At 40.8% G+C, this 15,626-nt stretch overlaps 1 protein-coding gene across 1 annotated transcript in view; it reads right to left on the bottom strand.

The window, feature by feature from the left end:
- Nucleotides 1–7,797: 7,797 nt before the first annotated feature.
- The window catches only part of CATSPERB (cation channel sperm associated auxiliary subunit beta), a 115,765-nt gene continuing 107,936 nt past the window's right edge, over nucleotides 7,798–15,626 (bottom strand). Inside the window, exons 25-26 of the mRNA XM_061159685.1 lie at nucleotides 15,227–15,301; nucleotides 7,798–10,115 (exon numbers count right to left, since the gene is read on the bottom strand). Coding sequence (XP_061015668.1) covers nucleotides 9,927–10,115; nucleotides 15,227–15,301 — 264 coding nt within the window. The 3' untranslated portion in view covers nucleotides 7,798–9,926. The remainder of the gene's footprint in view (nucleotides 10,116–15,226; nucleotides 15,302–15,626) is intronic.

Raw genomic sequence — 15,626 nt, forward strand, 5'->3', positions numbered from 1 at the left:
ACTTGGGTCCTGGAACTTCAGGGAAGTTATGAGGTCTAGATTCCCCCAGTTGTAGGGGGATTGTGTGATCCAAGACCAACTCGCTGAACAGAACTTCTCCACTGACAATCATTTCTATATTACCAACCTTTGTTTTTTCTGACGTTCTTCCTAAATTACTACCACAAAATGAGTTACATCTTCTTACAGTGGTCTATGGATCAAACATTTTCCTTTACAGGAATTTTTTTTTTTAAGTTCAAATGGTCCCTCCTACCTGGCTGTCCCACGCATACACACACATTGACAATGTTTACTATTACTTAGAATCTTTAACTTGGTATTTTTTATTTTGGTTTTCAATTTTTAACATCTAATTCTCTTTCCCTGATTAATTCTGCTAGAGATAAACACATTTGAAGTATCTTTTTTTAATTCATTCAACAGGTACTTAGTAATGACTACGTATAGGAAATAATTTGCTGAAAGAAAAGACAAGATGGAAAAGAAATATAAAAAATTCTTGGTAAAGAGAGAATTATTTTAAGCTCCTGTTTCAGAAGAATACATTGCCAGGAATGAGACTGTGATAATTCCATCTCTATTAACAAAATTGATTTTTTTCTAAGATTGCTGTTAATTTGCAATAATTCATTTTAGATAGATCAATTTGTTATCAGAGGGTTAATTTTTTCTTCTAAGTCCCAAAGGAAAACTACATGTTCTTAAAAATATGATTAAAACAGAAAAAAAAATTGACCAGAATGATTATCAATTTTATCACAACCAGAATCTCTGAGATTTATGAATGGTACGATGGCAAATCAGAAAGTGATCTCTTTTTTAAATTTGACCCTAAGAAATGTTCACAAGATATAACCAATTTATTCAGAGACAGGATCTAACATGACAGATTCTCCTGTAAACTGATCTAGGTTGGGGACCAAAGCAGAGTTAGGACGAACCACAGTCTCACCCAAAACCATTTTTCCAAGAGGATTACTTTATATTAGGTATGGTTATACATGCACACACACAGACACACACACATAGATATGCACACACAAAACACAGAAGACTAAGAAAAGATACCAAAATTTTAAGTGGTATGATTTTAATTTTTCTTCCTTATACTTTTGTTTTCTAAATTCCCCCATTACTACTCTTAAAAAAATCAAAGACAGATGAAAAAGAAACACTCCCTTATAATTATATACATATCACAATGATCCTCAAGACCTCTTCTTCTGAGTCCTTTTCTTGTATTCATCTGCTTATTCATTTTCAACAAATATTTATTGAGTGCCTACTCAAAAAATTGTGGGATGTGCCTATTGTGCCTGTGGGATGTTACATATTGTGCTACTTCATCTGAACATTTCTCATAGAAAGGTGCTCTCATATCATATTTATGTTCTCTTGTTCATCCCCAAATTGGATATAAAATATTTTTTATTCCTCATTCACTTATTGAACATCAACCATGTGTTAGTCACTACACTGGACAGGCATTAAAAGGAAATGTGATAGAAAATTAGCACCACACCTGGTGAAGAGGAGAGACAAGTATGTAAAGAGCAGAACCAGGCTAAGAGGTGTGATAATGTAGAACTGTGCCCAATGCTACGCTACTCAAAGGAAAGAAAAACTCATTATCAAAGAAAGCTGGGAGAGAATTTCTCAGTAGAGCAGACATGTCATCTGGACCTTGAATGATGGGTCAAATGATCATGGGTGAGAAAGAAGGAGACTGGCAGAGAAGGAGGACGCTGGCAGAGAGGTGGAGGCTGACTGGGAAGCTCTGTGGGGCAAGCTGGGGGCAGCAGGGAGGGCTCCAACTCCAAAGCAGGCAGAGATTCTAATGATATTGGCTGGCGTATCAACAAAGGCAAGGAGGGGGTCAATGGGCTTGGAGCATACATCCTTGCTTGGATGTGGAAGGACAGTCTGCTGACCTTTCCAGTCTGGTCCAGTCACCCACCAATCCCAGCTCTTTCCCCTTCCCTTCCATCTGAATTGCACTGTGGTTTGCCCAGAGCCCTCAGCCATTGACATTCAGTCATTGATACTCACCACACTCAATCCTCATCTCTGCTCTCCATAGGCTGCATCAAATTTTTGTTCTTCACCAGTTAGAGGGATTGCCAAGACAAATGATGGTTTTTCCTTTTCTGGAAATGGTGCCAGTGAACAGAAGGGTGAGGTCTGCGTTGCTTGACTCTGTCCCTGACCATACCCGGTTGATCTAGGAATAACCATCTGATCTTTCAGCCAATCAGGTTCCTGCTGAGGACTTTTAACCTGAACTGGGAGCCCCACGATGGAAATTCTAGTTGTGTGTATGTGCAGGGAGTTTAGTTACCTGATGGCAAAGTGTGAGGTTGGTCAGGAACTCCTGACACTGTTGCCTGAGCTACTTGGGTTGATCATGGACTGCCTAGCTGTGACATGAGATGGGGATGGGCAGGAAGATGGGGTAGATATTAGTTGAGCACTGAAAGAGGAATATTGTAATTTAGAATGGTTGCTTCTGATGGTGCTGAGAGACTCAAATCCCAGTTACTGACCTAGCAAAAAAGCCTTCCTTGGAACTGTCTTGTGACCCTTCTGAATGAAGCTCTTATGGCTGTAGCCCAAGGCTGAGATGATGAAAACCCAGTTCAGAACTGATTTTGAGGATTTCTGAAGTACACTTCCAGTTGAATTCACAACCCAGGTAGATATTGTTAATGAACATCAAAGTGGTAGATTATATTTCCAAGTGTGCACTTCAGTTGTGTCTGACTCTTGTGACCCTATGGACTGTAGCCTGCCAGTCTCCTCTGTGCATGGAATTCTCCATGCAAGAATACTGGAGTGGGGCTGATTCATATCAATGTATGACAAAACCCAAAAAAAATAAAAAAAATAAAAATAAAAATTCCATCCTCTTTGACAGAAAAAAGAGTAAATAAATAAAAATGACTTAGTTGTAGGTCAAAAAAAAAAAAAAAAAGAATACTGGAGTGGATTGCCATGCCCTCATCCAGGGAGCAGATCTTCCCAACCCAGGGATTGAATCCTTGTCTCCGGCATCTCCTGCATTGGCAGGTGGGTTCTTTCCCACAGGTGCCACCTGGGGAGCCCTTTATACTTCCACAAATGACTGAAATAATCCCTCCTTACCCACAGGCTCTTCTGCCATGTCACCTTGCCACCCAGAAGAGGTGGAGTCTGTTTCTCCTGCCTTTGAACCTGGGCTGGCACTGGGACCACCTTGACCAGTGGAATGAAGCAGAAGTGATACCCTGAGACTTTGAAGTCTCAAGTGTTAAAGAAAATCTGGCAGCTCCCCCTTTAGTGTTCTGGGGGAAGCCAACTGCCCTGTAAGAAGTCCAATTACTATGACACTACAAGTCTGTGAGTAAGCCAAAGCTATTAATAGCTTCATGAAGAGGCCACATGGAGAGACAGATGCCTCTTGGCCAGAACCCAGCTGCTGCAGTCAACACAGCTGAGGAGCCAGATGTGTGAGTTAGGAAGCCATCTTGGGCATCCCAGCTCTGGCACACAAGCCTCAACTTGTTCCTTTGGAGGACAGTGCTTTCTGATAAGTCTACTGCATTTGGTGGCCTTCAGTGAACCTCATCTCTCAATACTTATGATTGTGCATAGTCCTCCTTCCTTAAATCTGGGCTAGGCTGGTGACTGGCTCTAGCCAATAGACTGTAGATGGTGTTATGCTAGTACTAGGCCCAAGTGTGGCAGCTTCCTTGTTTGCATTTTTAGGAGACCTGAGCTGCCAGGTAAGAGGTCCAACTAACCTGGTAAAGAAGCCACATAGAAGGGCCAGGTAGAAATGAAATAGGTCCAGAGACTACTACATGGGGTGAGAAAGAAGCTCAGACATCAGGTGCCCAGCTAAAAAGGGTCATTGGTAAGACCAGCACAAACACCCAGCTGAGTCCAGCCCAGGCTACCATCTTCAGAAAATGAAATGCTGGTTGTTTTTTTGTTGCTGTTCAGACCCTCAGTTGTGTCTGACTCTTTGAGGTCCCAGGGATGCAAAGATTACCTAAATTTTTACTTAGATCTAAATTCTTCCTTCAGTGAAACTTATGCCACTTCCTGCTGTGCTTCCCTTGTAGACTAAATCTAAAAATCCCTCCTTTTCCCTACTCGTTGCCAAATGGTGGATTCTGACTCAAACAGGAGAGTGTTAAGCACTATCATAATAGAAAAGAGTTATACCATAGAACTGAAAATTATAATAGAGTATGCTCATTTTATTGTTAAAACTCAGAGGAAATGTTTATGGACCAGGAATTTTGAAATGGTTGATAAAAGATTGAAGAACATAATTTGTGATTATTTTTTATTTATTTTCATAGTGATACTGTATTTATTATGCTAGCTAAGGCTGCTGGCTGGAGTTCTAAGGGATTGGATTGACTAATGTAAACTGGTCCCAATACCTGCACTATGTTAGGTGATGCTGAAAGGCCAGAAAGAATCTGATACAGTGGAGAGAGAAGAATTCAAAGACTGATAACACCCAGAAATCTCTCTCCCTTTTTTCATCATTAAGAGCAGATTGATAAGGGAAGCATCTGAGTTTTTTAAAATGTGCTCCCTGACACACCCTGTACAATAGCTAACACTTCTAACAGCACTTTCTAGATGCCAGGCTCTGTTCTAAGCACTTGACATATATTAACTCCTTCAATTCCCAAGGAATCGAATGAGGCAAGTAATGTCATTTTTATATTGGCAACAAAACTGAGACACAGAGAAGTTAAGTCACTTTCTCAAGATGATGCAGCTAGAAAGTGGCAAAGACAGCATTCCAACATAGATGATCCTACTCTGGAGTCCAAGCTCTTAACTGCCATCTTGGTAGAACCTGATGAAGGCAGGTAGTGCTGCACTTAGATATGGATCCCTTATATTAATGGAAATGAGAGGCGCCGTGCTCATTATAATGACAGCCAAGTGGGCACCGTGGCCATGGTACCTAGAGGGCCCTGGCGCCTGGCATGTTGCTTCCATGTCAAGCGTGGGCCTTCCCCTGGCCATTTAGTGGCACAGTGTAACTCTTCTGCCACTGTGACTCTGTGCCCTGGTCTAGTGGGGAGCAAGACAACCATCTCACTATGTAGCAGGACCCAAAAAGCATAAAGAAACAATTTTCTAAGATATCTTGGTAAGATTCAGTGATGAAATAGAAAATCGAAGTTAATAAGAATACGCTTGAGCAAAGTTTGGATGAATTCAGTATTCTGGATCCCACAGCGATCTCCCATTCCAAAGTAAAGAACAAGCTAGAGAACCGCACGTTCCCTACCGCCAAGACAAACAATGCCTGGAAATGGGAGGCTGAACATGCCACATACCATTTAGAATTTCTGCTCTAATAATTTCAGTTAAAAAAAAAATGGACCGCTTTGAGTGGGATCTAGCCCAGTTCCAGCTGCAGTACAAATTGGTTACTCTTCACTCATGACCCAGTAGACCCGTGAACAAATTTAAGCCTTGTTTGTATCAAGAACTGTGAAGGATCTGAGATATTATCCTACTTGCTAAGTAACGACGTAGTTCTGGTGATGCTGGTGAGGACAGAAGACGCTGGGACAAAACAGAAAGCTCATTATTTTCAACAATAGCAGTAGCCAGAGTGTCAGCATCTTTGTAGCACACTTTGCACCTGAGCCCTAGGGTAAGACAAGGCAGGCTAGATGACATGTGCACACAGGATGAGTTTCATTACTTGATAGGAACCCTGAACTTACGGAACCTGAATCTTTTATCATGGGCAGTAAGTGTGCTGCCTTTTGCTCCAGAAAAAGATGAATTATCTTTATTATATAGTAAGCATGTGTACCCATTTGCTCTGCATGTCTAATCCACTACCACATGTTCCTCCATTTCTGTCACTTTATGTACCAACACAGGAAATGAGGTAATAAAAAATGAGAATAGTAAGGCTCTGATGAATTTGGAATTTTTCCAATCAGAAAATCTGGAAAGAAGTTAATTTAATTTCCACGTACATTTAAGTGTTGTATGATAATCAAACACTTAAAATTTTAATTACCCATAGGGAGACACAACAATCTTTTCAGCACACTGGAAACTTAGACATTTTAATCCCTCACAATTTGCCTGTGGCCCTATCCTCATTCACATCACAAAAAGAACTGAGGTAACGGGTGGATGTTTTGGGGATTCATAGCATTTTTTTTTTTAAGTCTTTTTCGAAATTTTGTTTCTGTCTTATGTTTTGGTGTTTTGGCCATGAGGCATGTGGGATCTTAGTTTCCCAACCAGTAACTGAAGCTGCACCCCCTTAACTTCTGGACCACCAGGGAAGCCCTGGTGCATGATTGCTACGCTGCCATCCAGAAATATGGATGGTCTTATGACATAAGGAAGTCTACCAAAAGTTCATGCATAGTGGTCCTGGGGACACTGTGGTTTCTCTGGCTGGATGAAATGTATGTTCTGTGTTGGAGATCCCCAGTATACAGGGATGCTTGCGATAGCTAGAACACAATAATCTGGGAAATAAGGGGTGGAGAGTGAATGTGGTTATTTTTAGATTTCACTTAATAAGCTACTGCTAACAGTTCTGCCTTTTGAGCTCTGTTAATCAAGTGGCCTATCTAACCAGTATAAAAATACCAGTGAACACAACAGTGATCCCACTGATCCCACCAAGACTGCCGTGTAGCCATTTTTGTTTCCTGGTGCGTTAGGAAAACAGGCACAAGAGGGGATCATCAATCTTATTGAGAAAAAATAGAGATGTTCTAACACAGTGAAAAGTGAAAGTCTCTCAGTTGTGTCCGACTGTTTGTAACACCATGGACTGTAGGAATTCTCCAGGCCAGAATACTGGAGTGGGTAGCCTTCCCCTTCTCCAGGGGATCTTCCCAACCCAGGGATTGCACCCATATCTCCCACATTGCAGGCGGATTCTTTACCAGCTGAGCCACAAGGAACGCCCGTAACACAGTGAGGACCAATATTAATTGGGTGGCTTCCAGGCCACACACTTTTACTATCAAGGATACCCCAAGATAAAAATCCATAGAAAGTGAAAAAAAAAAAAATCAATGGAAACTAACTTACAGAGTAATAGGCATCTGATTGCCAAAGCCTCAGATCCTTCAGGAATGAAGACATTTCATTGTTTTGGGCAAAGGATCCTAATCAAGTGAGGTATAGTTCAGAGGCAAGGCAGCACGCGGAATGTGTGGTGGAGAGAGAAACCTAAGCTAAACTAAGCCAGCTTTAGTGTTAGTTATAGGGTCATAAAAAAGTCACTTTTTTTTTGTCTTTTGCTAAAGTGTAATAATTATCACCATTTTCCTCCTTTATGACAAGAAATTAAGAGAAATTGATAGGACCTAGAGATTCTGGACTCCAAGAACAGTGCCTCTATGACATTATCTCTGGAATCCCATCATCAGCTACGACTTTGGATGGACTGTTTTCAGGGAAGAGGTGAATAAATTTGTGGTCACATGAAGAATGAATTAGCTGAGCAGGGGTATCTTTGAACACACAGGAATACAGATGCATACATGGCATCCTACAGCTCAAACAGCCAAAGTGTAGACCATGAGATAGACTCTTAGGTTAAATAACTTTGCTGAGGTCACAAAGCTTGTAGGTGATGGAACTAGATAAAAACCAGGCTATAAGATGTTAATATCAGGGGCAACTGAGTGTGGGTTATATGAGAACCCTCTGTACCACCATAATAACTTTTCAGTAAATGTGAAAGTAGTTTAAAAAAATTTATTAAAAGAAGAAACACAGGTTGTCAGCCTCTGTAGTTTATACTTTTTTTTTTTTTTTTTAACAAGATAGAATTTTATTTCTCCTCCATTTTCCAGAAGGCACTTGGTAGTTTGTAAGGGCTGTTTGGAGCTTCATGGGTCAGGGACCTGCTGTATTATTGCATTACAGTGCGTACTGCATTTCCAAGGTTGCCTTATAATCTATCCCTCTTATAATCTAAGAGGCCGCTGAAGCTCTGGTCATCACCTGCTTTCCATCCAGCAAAAGATCAGATTGAGAAGGATATGCCCTTTATTATTAAAGACACTTCATGGCAGTTGCACCCACAATTCTGCTTATATCCTATTGGCCAGAACTTTTCTTCATGACCACATCTAACTGCAAGAAAGACTATGAAAAGAAGATTTTGTCTCAGGAAGTTAAACAAAACAAAAGACAAAACAACAGCAACCCAAAAGCTCAGTCACTGAGTAGGAAAGAAGAATGATCACTAGAGAACATGGGAATCACATACACTGTTCTGTCTCTGAAAGTGAATCCTGCCTTAATTTCTCCAGTGCCTGCCAAGGACTACAAGTTGGGGCAAGGAGATCCTCAGGAAAAGGACCTGGCTTCAACCTTCCTCAGGTCTTTGGGTGATCTGAAAGCCAAATCTGGATACAAATGGACATTTAAGAGTATGAATGAGGGAACATTTTATCTAGCGTTAAGCTCTCCTGCTTTCATAGAATGTTTATGAGTGTGTGTTCAGTTGCTCAGTTATGGCCAACTCTTTCCCATGGACTATAGCCTGCCAGGCTCCCCTGTCCATGGAATTTTCTAGGCAAGGATACTGGAGTGGGTTGCCATTTCCTACTCCATGTAGTTTATACTTTTAACCTCTGTGCCATGTTTAATCTCTGGAGCCCTAGCCCAAGTGATGCTCTGAGGAGCTCACAAGCTCCTGTCTCCTAGGTGCCCAGAGTGGGTCTCCTTCCTCTCCATGGACAAGCACTGCTTGTCCAGATTTTGCTTTGATTTTCTGGCTTCCTGTAGTACCCTTTCAATAAACTCCCCTTTCATTGCAGTTAGACAGGATGGATTTCTATTACCTGCAACGGAACAGCAACAGCTAACACTTAAAAGTATTCACAAAGCCCACACTGTTCTAATTATTTTGTATGTATTAATTCATCTGGCCTTCACAACAGCCCTATTAGGTAGGTATTAATATTATCCCCATTTTACAGGTGAAAACACTCAGGCACAAAGAAATTAAAATTATTTTCTCAGGTCATACACCTAGGAAGTGGCACACCTGTAATGTCTGGCTCCTGAATCTGAGTGCTGGGTCTACCCTGTCCACTGTCCTCTCTCTCAGAAGAACTTTCAGGATACACAGGCACGGCCATGGTTTGCGGTTCCCAGAACTGGACTCTCCTGGGCTGGATGCCTAGCCTTGCCCCATGTTGTCAAGAGCAGTCTGTGCTCCTTCTGGGCTTTTCCAGGAGGGTGTAACTCTCTGATCTTCAAATGTACTGGCCATCTTCTGATGACCTGGGAACGGGTGCTCTGAGAGCACAGGTGCATCTTTTGGAATTCTACATGTCACATGTAGTTCTGTAACCCAGTACCTCCCCCAGACTCAGCCCCATGATGGGGTCACATTTCCTCCTCTTTAGGTGTTACAATCTGATTTTGAAGTTGCCTCAAGAAAACCCAAATGGCTTCACCTGTAATTCTCATGAGGTTCTGAAAGCACACATGGACATGAGCCTCCTTTATCACCTGTCTTTCCCTGGCAGGATTGGATTCTACTCATTCTAATCTGAAAAGGACAAGGCTCAGAATGGGCTCCAGTCAACAAAAACTAAAGAATAAATACAGAAAACCCGTCCCCCAAGAGATGGTTATCATTTTTCATTTTCTTAAGAATCTCAAGGAAAATCTTCTAAGTGTTAACATAAGAAATTTTCTATGTATCCAAAATAAGAGAATGGAATGGTAAACATGTTGACAAAGTGTAATTTGAGTTAAAAATGCTAATTCTGTAGTATTTTATCTAATTTTTACATTAACATTTAAATACATTTTCTTCTAGGAATTATCTAATGGAACTAGGAAATACAGAGAAAATTATGATTATTATTTGTTCACTATTCAGATTTTCATCTATGAACCAGCTAATTGGCAGTGGTATTTGTGGGGTTCACATTGTTTCTTCTAATCAGCTTTTTGAATGTATCCCATGGGTGGATGTTACGTATCTGGAACATAAATGCTATAAAAATTAATCCCCCCAGCAGTACAGCTGCTGCAACAGCAATAAGTGTGTGTCCTGGAAATGGCAGAGGGACTTCGTCAACATAAATCTGCAACAGAAAAAGCAAAGTCTTTAAGTTTTCTGAGCTCAGCGATTCAAAACATTGAACTTGACATGATTCACACAATGGTGGAAACACTACTACTCAAATAGCAATATTCTGTCCAGACCGATAGAGATATTCAGCCTCCACAAACCTCAGAAACAGTCTCTTGGCAATCTGACAGGTAACAATGTGCACATGTTACACAGGGAATAAGAATTTGATTTATATCCTATATCTTTATCTTTTGTCTTTTTTCTTCTTCTTAATCTTTTTTCCTATGCTCGGGCTTACTTGCTCTGTGGCATGTGGGATCTTCCCGGACCAGGGATTGAACCTGTGTCTCCTGCATTGGCAGGCAGATTCTTTACCACTGAGCCACCAGGGAAGCCTTATCGTTTGTCTTTAATGGCAGAGGTGGTTAGACAGAACACTTACACAGTAGGGAAATATTCTGTGTTCAGTCACAGAGGAACAGGCAAAGTGCCATTGGAACATGGTGAAAGTGAAAATTGCTTAGTCATGTCTGACTCTTTGTGACCCCATGGACTATACAGTCCATGGAATTTTCCAGGCCAGAATACTGGAGTGGGTAGCCTTTCCCTTCTCCAGGGGATCTTCCCAACCCAGGGGTCAAACTGGGGTGTCCTGCATTGCAAGCTGATTCTTTACCAACTGAGCTATCAGGGAACATGGAACATGGAACATGGTGAGAAGTGCCTGACTGCTTGGAGTAACCAGAGAATGTGCTTCCCGATCTGAGCCTTGGAGAATAAGAGGAGGAGGAGAAGGTACATTCAAGGTAGAGGAAATAAGCATGTGCTCTTCCAGACTACCATCTCTTCAGAAAATTCTCAGTATGAGTGCCAACACTGGGAAATTTCTGTATATTCAAAATGTTTCCTCTGCCTGAGAGGATAATTAATAAAAACAAGTTCCTAGAGGGGAGACAGGATCACTGACAGAAGCAAGGATCTTTTCCTCTTAGACCAGAGGTAAGGATGGATGCCTTGTATGCTACAGGTAGAAATGGGGGCACATGGAGAGTAAAATGGTTCAAGCTTATGTTTTCCCTGTAAAGTAAGAAGCAAGACTATCTTTTGAGGTACAATAAAGTAGAGATGAATAGAAACAGGATGTGGGAAAATGCCAGGACAAGATAAAGGATTAAAAAGCTGCTTTAGTGTATAGCTCAAGTTCAAGGTATCACCATCCTTCAGTGATATAAGGGTATATATGCTTTTTTTAAGAAGGAGTCCTATAGCTATTCATTTTTAAAATACTTTTTTCAGGTTCTTTCTGTTCAACTTTTGATATTGCTATTCGGAGTTTTATTACCTTACTTTGTATAAATAGCCTCCTTTCCATGTTGTCAATTCATGTTGACATAATAACATTGCCAGATTGATCTTTGTAAAACATTGGTCTGTCTATAAAACAACTTGTTTTTTTTTTTTTGTTTAAACAAAGAGAGACTGCTTTATTTTTGACCAGAAGAATCTTGACCATCTAGATGAAGGTAAAAGTCGCTCAGTTATGTCTGACTCTTTGGACTATACAGTCCATGAAATTTTCCAGGCCAGAATACTGGAGTGGGTAGCCTATCCCTTTCTCCAGGGGATCTTCCCAACCCAGGGATCGAACCCAGCTCTCCTGCATTACAGGTGGATTCTTTACCAGCTGAGCCACAGGGAAGCCCAAGAATATTGGAGTGGGTAGCCTGTCCCTTCTTCAGTGGATCTTCCCAACCCAAGAATTGAAATGGGGTCTCCTGCACAGCAGGCAGATTCTTTACCAACTGAGCTATGAGGAAGTCTTGACTGTTTAGAAGTGGTACCAAAAATGAGGTGTTGAAAGCAATAGAATTTAAAAGGTGGCTCTGGCAAGTGGTGTGGAAAGCAGTGAGAAACTGCTTCCAATATGAGAAGATAATTATCCTCGTGGTAATGGACCAGCTGGTTTAATCATGTCCTATTGTACTTGGAGGCTCAGACTACATACCCAGTGCTTCAGGAATTATTGGGGATTGAAGGAAATGACAACCCACTCCAGTACTCTTGCCTGGAAAATCCCATGGATGGAGGAGCCTGGCAGGCTACAGTCCATGGGGTCACGAAGAGTCAGACACGACTGAGCAACTTCACTTCACTTTACTTTACTTTTATAGAAAAATATTACCTATTGAATGTGATACACTACTTGTGGTTTTCGGTATGGTGCTCCAAGACAACAAAAGTGTTTCTTTTAAAGGTGGCCCATCAGAGGAGGTTGGATAATTAGCTTTGTAAGATTTAAAGATCTAATCTGTTTGTGGTCTGTGAGGGAGACAATTATGTGCTGCATGTAATTGCAAAAATGAGTCTGCTTTTCTCTAAAGAAAATGCTAAAGTTCGGAAGACCAGAGGAAATAATCTATTGTAATCGTAATCTTTTTCTTCTTCTTCTGTCTCTCTGTTCTGCTTTCTCAGTGTCGGATAACTCCCTCCAAAGTCCCAACAGTCTTATGGCTTGACAGTAGCTCCTGAGGCTGCAAGCTTCCTTGTTCAATGTCATTAAGAAAGAGCAAGTTCAGGTTGGATGCATGAGATGAGTGCTCGGGGCTGGTGCACTGGGAAGACCCAGAGGGATGGGATGGGGAGGGAGGTGGGAGGGGGGATCGGGATGGGGAACACATGTAAATCCATGGCTGATTCACGTCAATGTATGGCAAAAACCACTACAATATTGTAAAGTAATTAGCCTCCAACTAATAAAAATAAATGGGAAAAGAAAAAGTCATGTTCCCCGGGGCGGGGGGGGGGGGAGAATAAATTCTTTTTATGTTATGCATATAAAAAAAAAAAAGAAAGAGCAAGCTCACATCTCGGCACTTTGAGCAAAAGCACTGGATTGCACAGTTGTAGATCGTGTGCTCATCCCTCAACGCTCCTTTTCAAAAATGTTTAATAGCTTCTCATTGCTGATAGGAATTTTCCAAAGTTCTCATTCCGACATTCGAGGTCTCCCACAATGGGACCCTGACCTACCCACTTTCTTATACATAACTTCCTATTCCAGCCAAATGGATCCACTGCTGAAATGATTGCTTAATGCCTAGCTGTATCTGTGTCTTTGCTGCTGTCATTCTTTCCACCCAGAATGCCTTCCTTACCCATTTCTACCTAAAACAAAATTTTAGTGACTTTACCGACTGGACAATATGAAAATTTCATTTCTTCAATTAAGCCATCTAATACATTTCTAGGGCTTCCCTTGTGGCTCAGCTGGTAAAGAATCTGCCTGCAATGCAGGAGACCTGGCTTCAATCCCTGGCTTGGGAAGATCCCCTGGAGAAGGGAAAGGCTACCCACTCCAGTATTCTGGCCTAGAGAATTCCACGGACTGTACAGTCCATGGGGTCGCAAAGAATTGGACACCACTGAGCGACTTTCACTTTCACTTTTATACATTTCTGAGTGTGGAAACCCTATTGCCCCTGAATCACGTATTCTCCAGCTAAACTTCTGTCTCTAAAGTTCTTGAAAACAGTTTTTCTTTAAATGTTTCCCTTCCAATCTTCTATGATTATCTAAATATTCCATGACATGTTTAAAAAAAAGGTCGAACCCCAGAATCACAGAAAAGTATGTTCTAGACACAATATGTTTTTATCATCAAAATACTTCAGTTTGTGCTTCTTTAACACAAATTGAAAAGATTCACTCATATTAGAGTGCAATTATCAAACCAAGATATTAACTCTGAGACAATGCTACTTTCTAATCTACAGATCTTACTCAAATTTTGTCAGTGATTTCAATAATGTCCTTTATAGTAAGTAAAAGAGCCAAGATTTTGTTTTGCATTCCATTGTTTCAGGATACTTTCAAAAGCATGATTTAAGAAACTTTATCTTTTTCTATTGTTTCTTAATGATTCTCTTCCTTTATTAGCTGTGCAGTCACTTCCTATTTTTCTTTCATTCATTTTTGTAATTCTTCCTTCATTCCTGAAACTTTGTGTCTGTGTTGACACACCTTCTTAGCCTGAAGAACTTCCTTATGCATTTTTTTTTAGAGAAGTTCTGCCTACAGTAGATTATTCTTCCTTCACCTGAAAATACCTTTATTTCCCTCTCATTCCTGAAGGATATTTTCACTAGATATTGAATTCTGGGTAGACAGTCCTTCCTCCCTACATTATGACTGTCCTCAGTACATTAAGGATGTTGTACAAGTTTCTTCTTACTTCTGTGGATTCAGGAATCTAATTCATTAGAGTTTTATCCCCCTGTAATATTGTGCTCTTCCATGAAACTGGGGCTGACCATGGGACAAAGAGGTGAGAAAAAAGAGAAAAATAATGAGGATTTTCTCTTGGGCTCCTCATATGACAGGTACTTCTTTTTCTAGATCCTCTTTCTAGTGGGATGGATTTTCTCTCAGGATCTTAAGTGTCTACACTGCTGCTTTGGCCACCCATCTGGTGCAGACTCATTACTGAGGCAGGGCCAGGACAGAAAAAGAAAAAGGAGAGAGTTGAGAGCTTTTGTTTTTGATAATGTTGTATTGGTATCTGACAGTGAATGAGCCATTAACTAATTTAATCAAATCCTCATTCCTCCACACCCCCATAGGCAGCAGATAGCATTATGCGAATAAGCAAAAATGAGTCACTGAACATCAGAGGGTGATTTGAGGAGACTGACTTTGGTTTCCAATTCTTTTGGATCTTGATGGCTTTGGGAACATATAAGACTCTATTGTTACAATGCAAATAACCAAAGGGAGGATAATGCTGGGAACTAAAAGGTTACAGGCAGAGGTCTCTGTGGGGAGATGGTTGGGGGGGATCAGAAAACCTAGCTAAATATGGAAGGTGAAGAGGGAACAAAAACAAACACAGGCACTTATTACAACTTTCCCAGCATCAACTGGTCCTGAGACAATGGAGGGCCCTGACTTCACCCTTGCTGATGATGTCACCTCCAGTCTCCAGGACCCCCCATCTCTGAGCCTTGTCCATCATATACATTGTCATTTTTTTCTCTTCATTGTGTCCTGGACGGATGCCTGTCATATTACTTCCCCAGCCATCACCCCACTGGATACCACTGGATACCTGTGCCTTCACTGTACCTGAAATTCTTCAACTAAGTTACAGAAAGAGACCCCCGGAACAACAGACACTCTGAAGTGAAAGAGCTCAGAGCCCTGTGGAAAAAATACACCAGGCATTAGCAACATTGACATGTATGTTCCTTTAAGTAAAAATATACACTGGGGTTACTTTCCCTACTGATGCTGCATAGAAAAATTCCCATCTCTTTTCTAAGCTTCTTGCTTAGAAGCTTAGAACAAAATAAGCTTTATTTATAACAAAATAAAAATGGAAGGAGAAGGACAAGAGTGTGAAACAGAGGGATTTGATAGCTGATACTTTTTCTTTCTTCGTTTTTTGAAGAAAAGATATTCATTCCATTTTATTTATTTTCCCTATAGCTCTACTGAGGTATAACTGGCAAATAAAAATTATATA

Source organism: Dama dama, chromosome 13 (genome assembly GCF_033118175.1).
Source record: "Dama dama isolate Ldn47 chromosome 13, ASM3311817v1, whole genome shotgun sequence".
In the NCBI taxonomy this organism is placed as follows: Eukaryota; Metazoa; Chordata; class Mammalia; order Artiodactyla; family Cervidae; genus Dama; species Dama dama.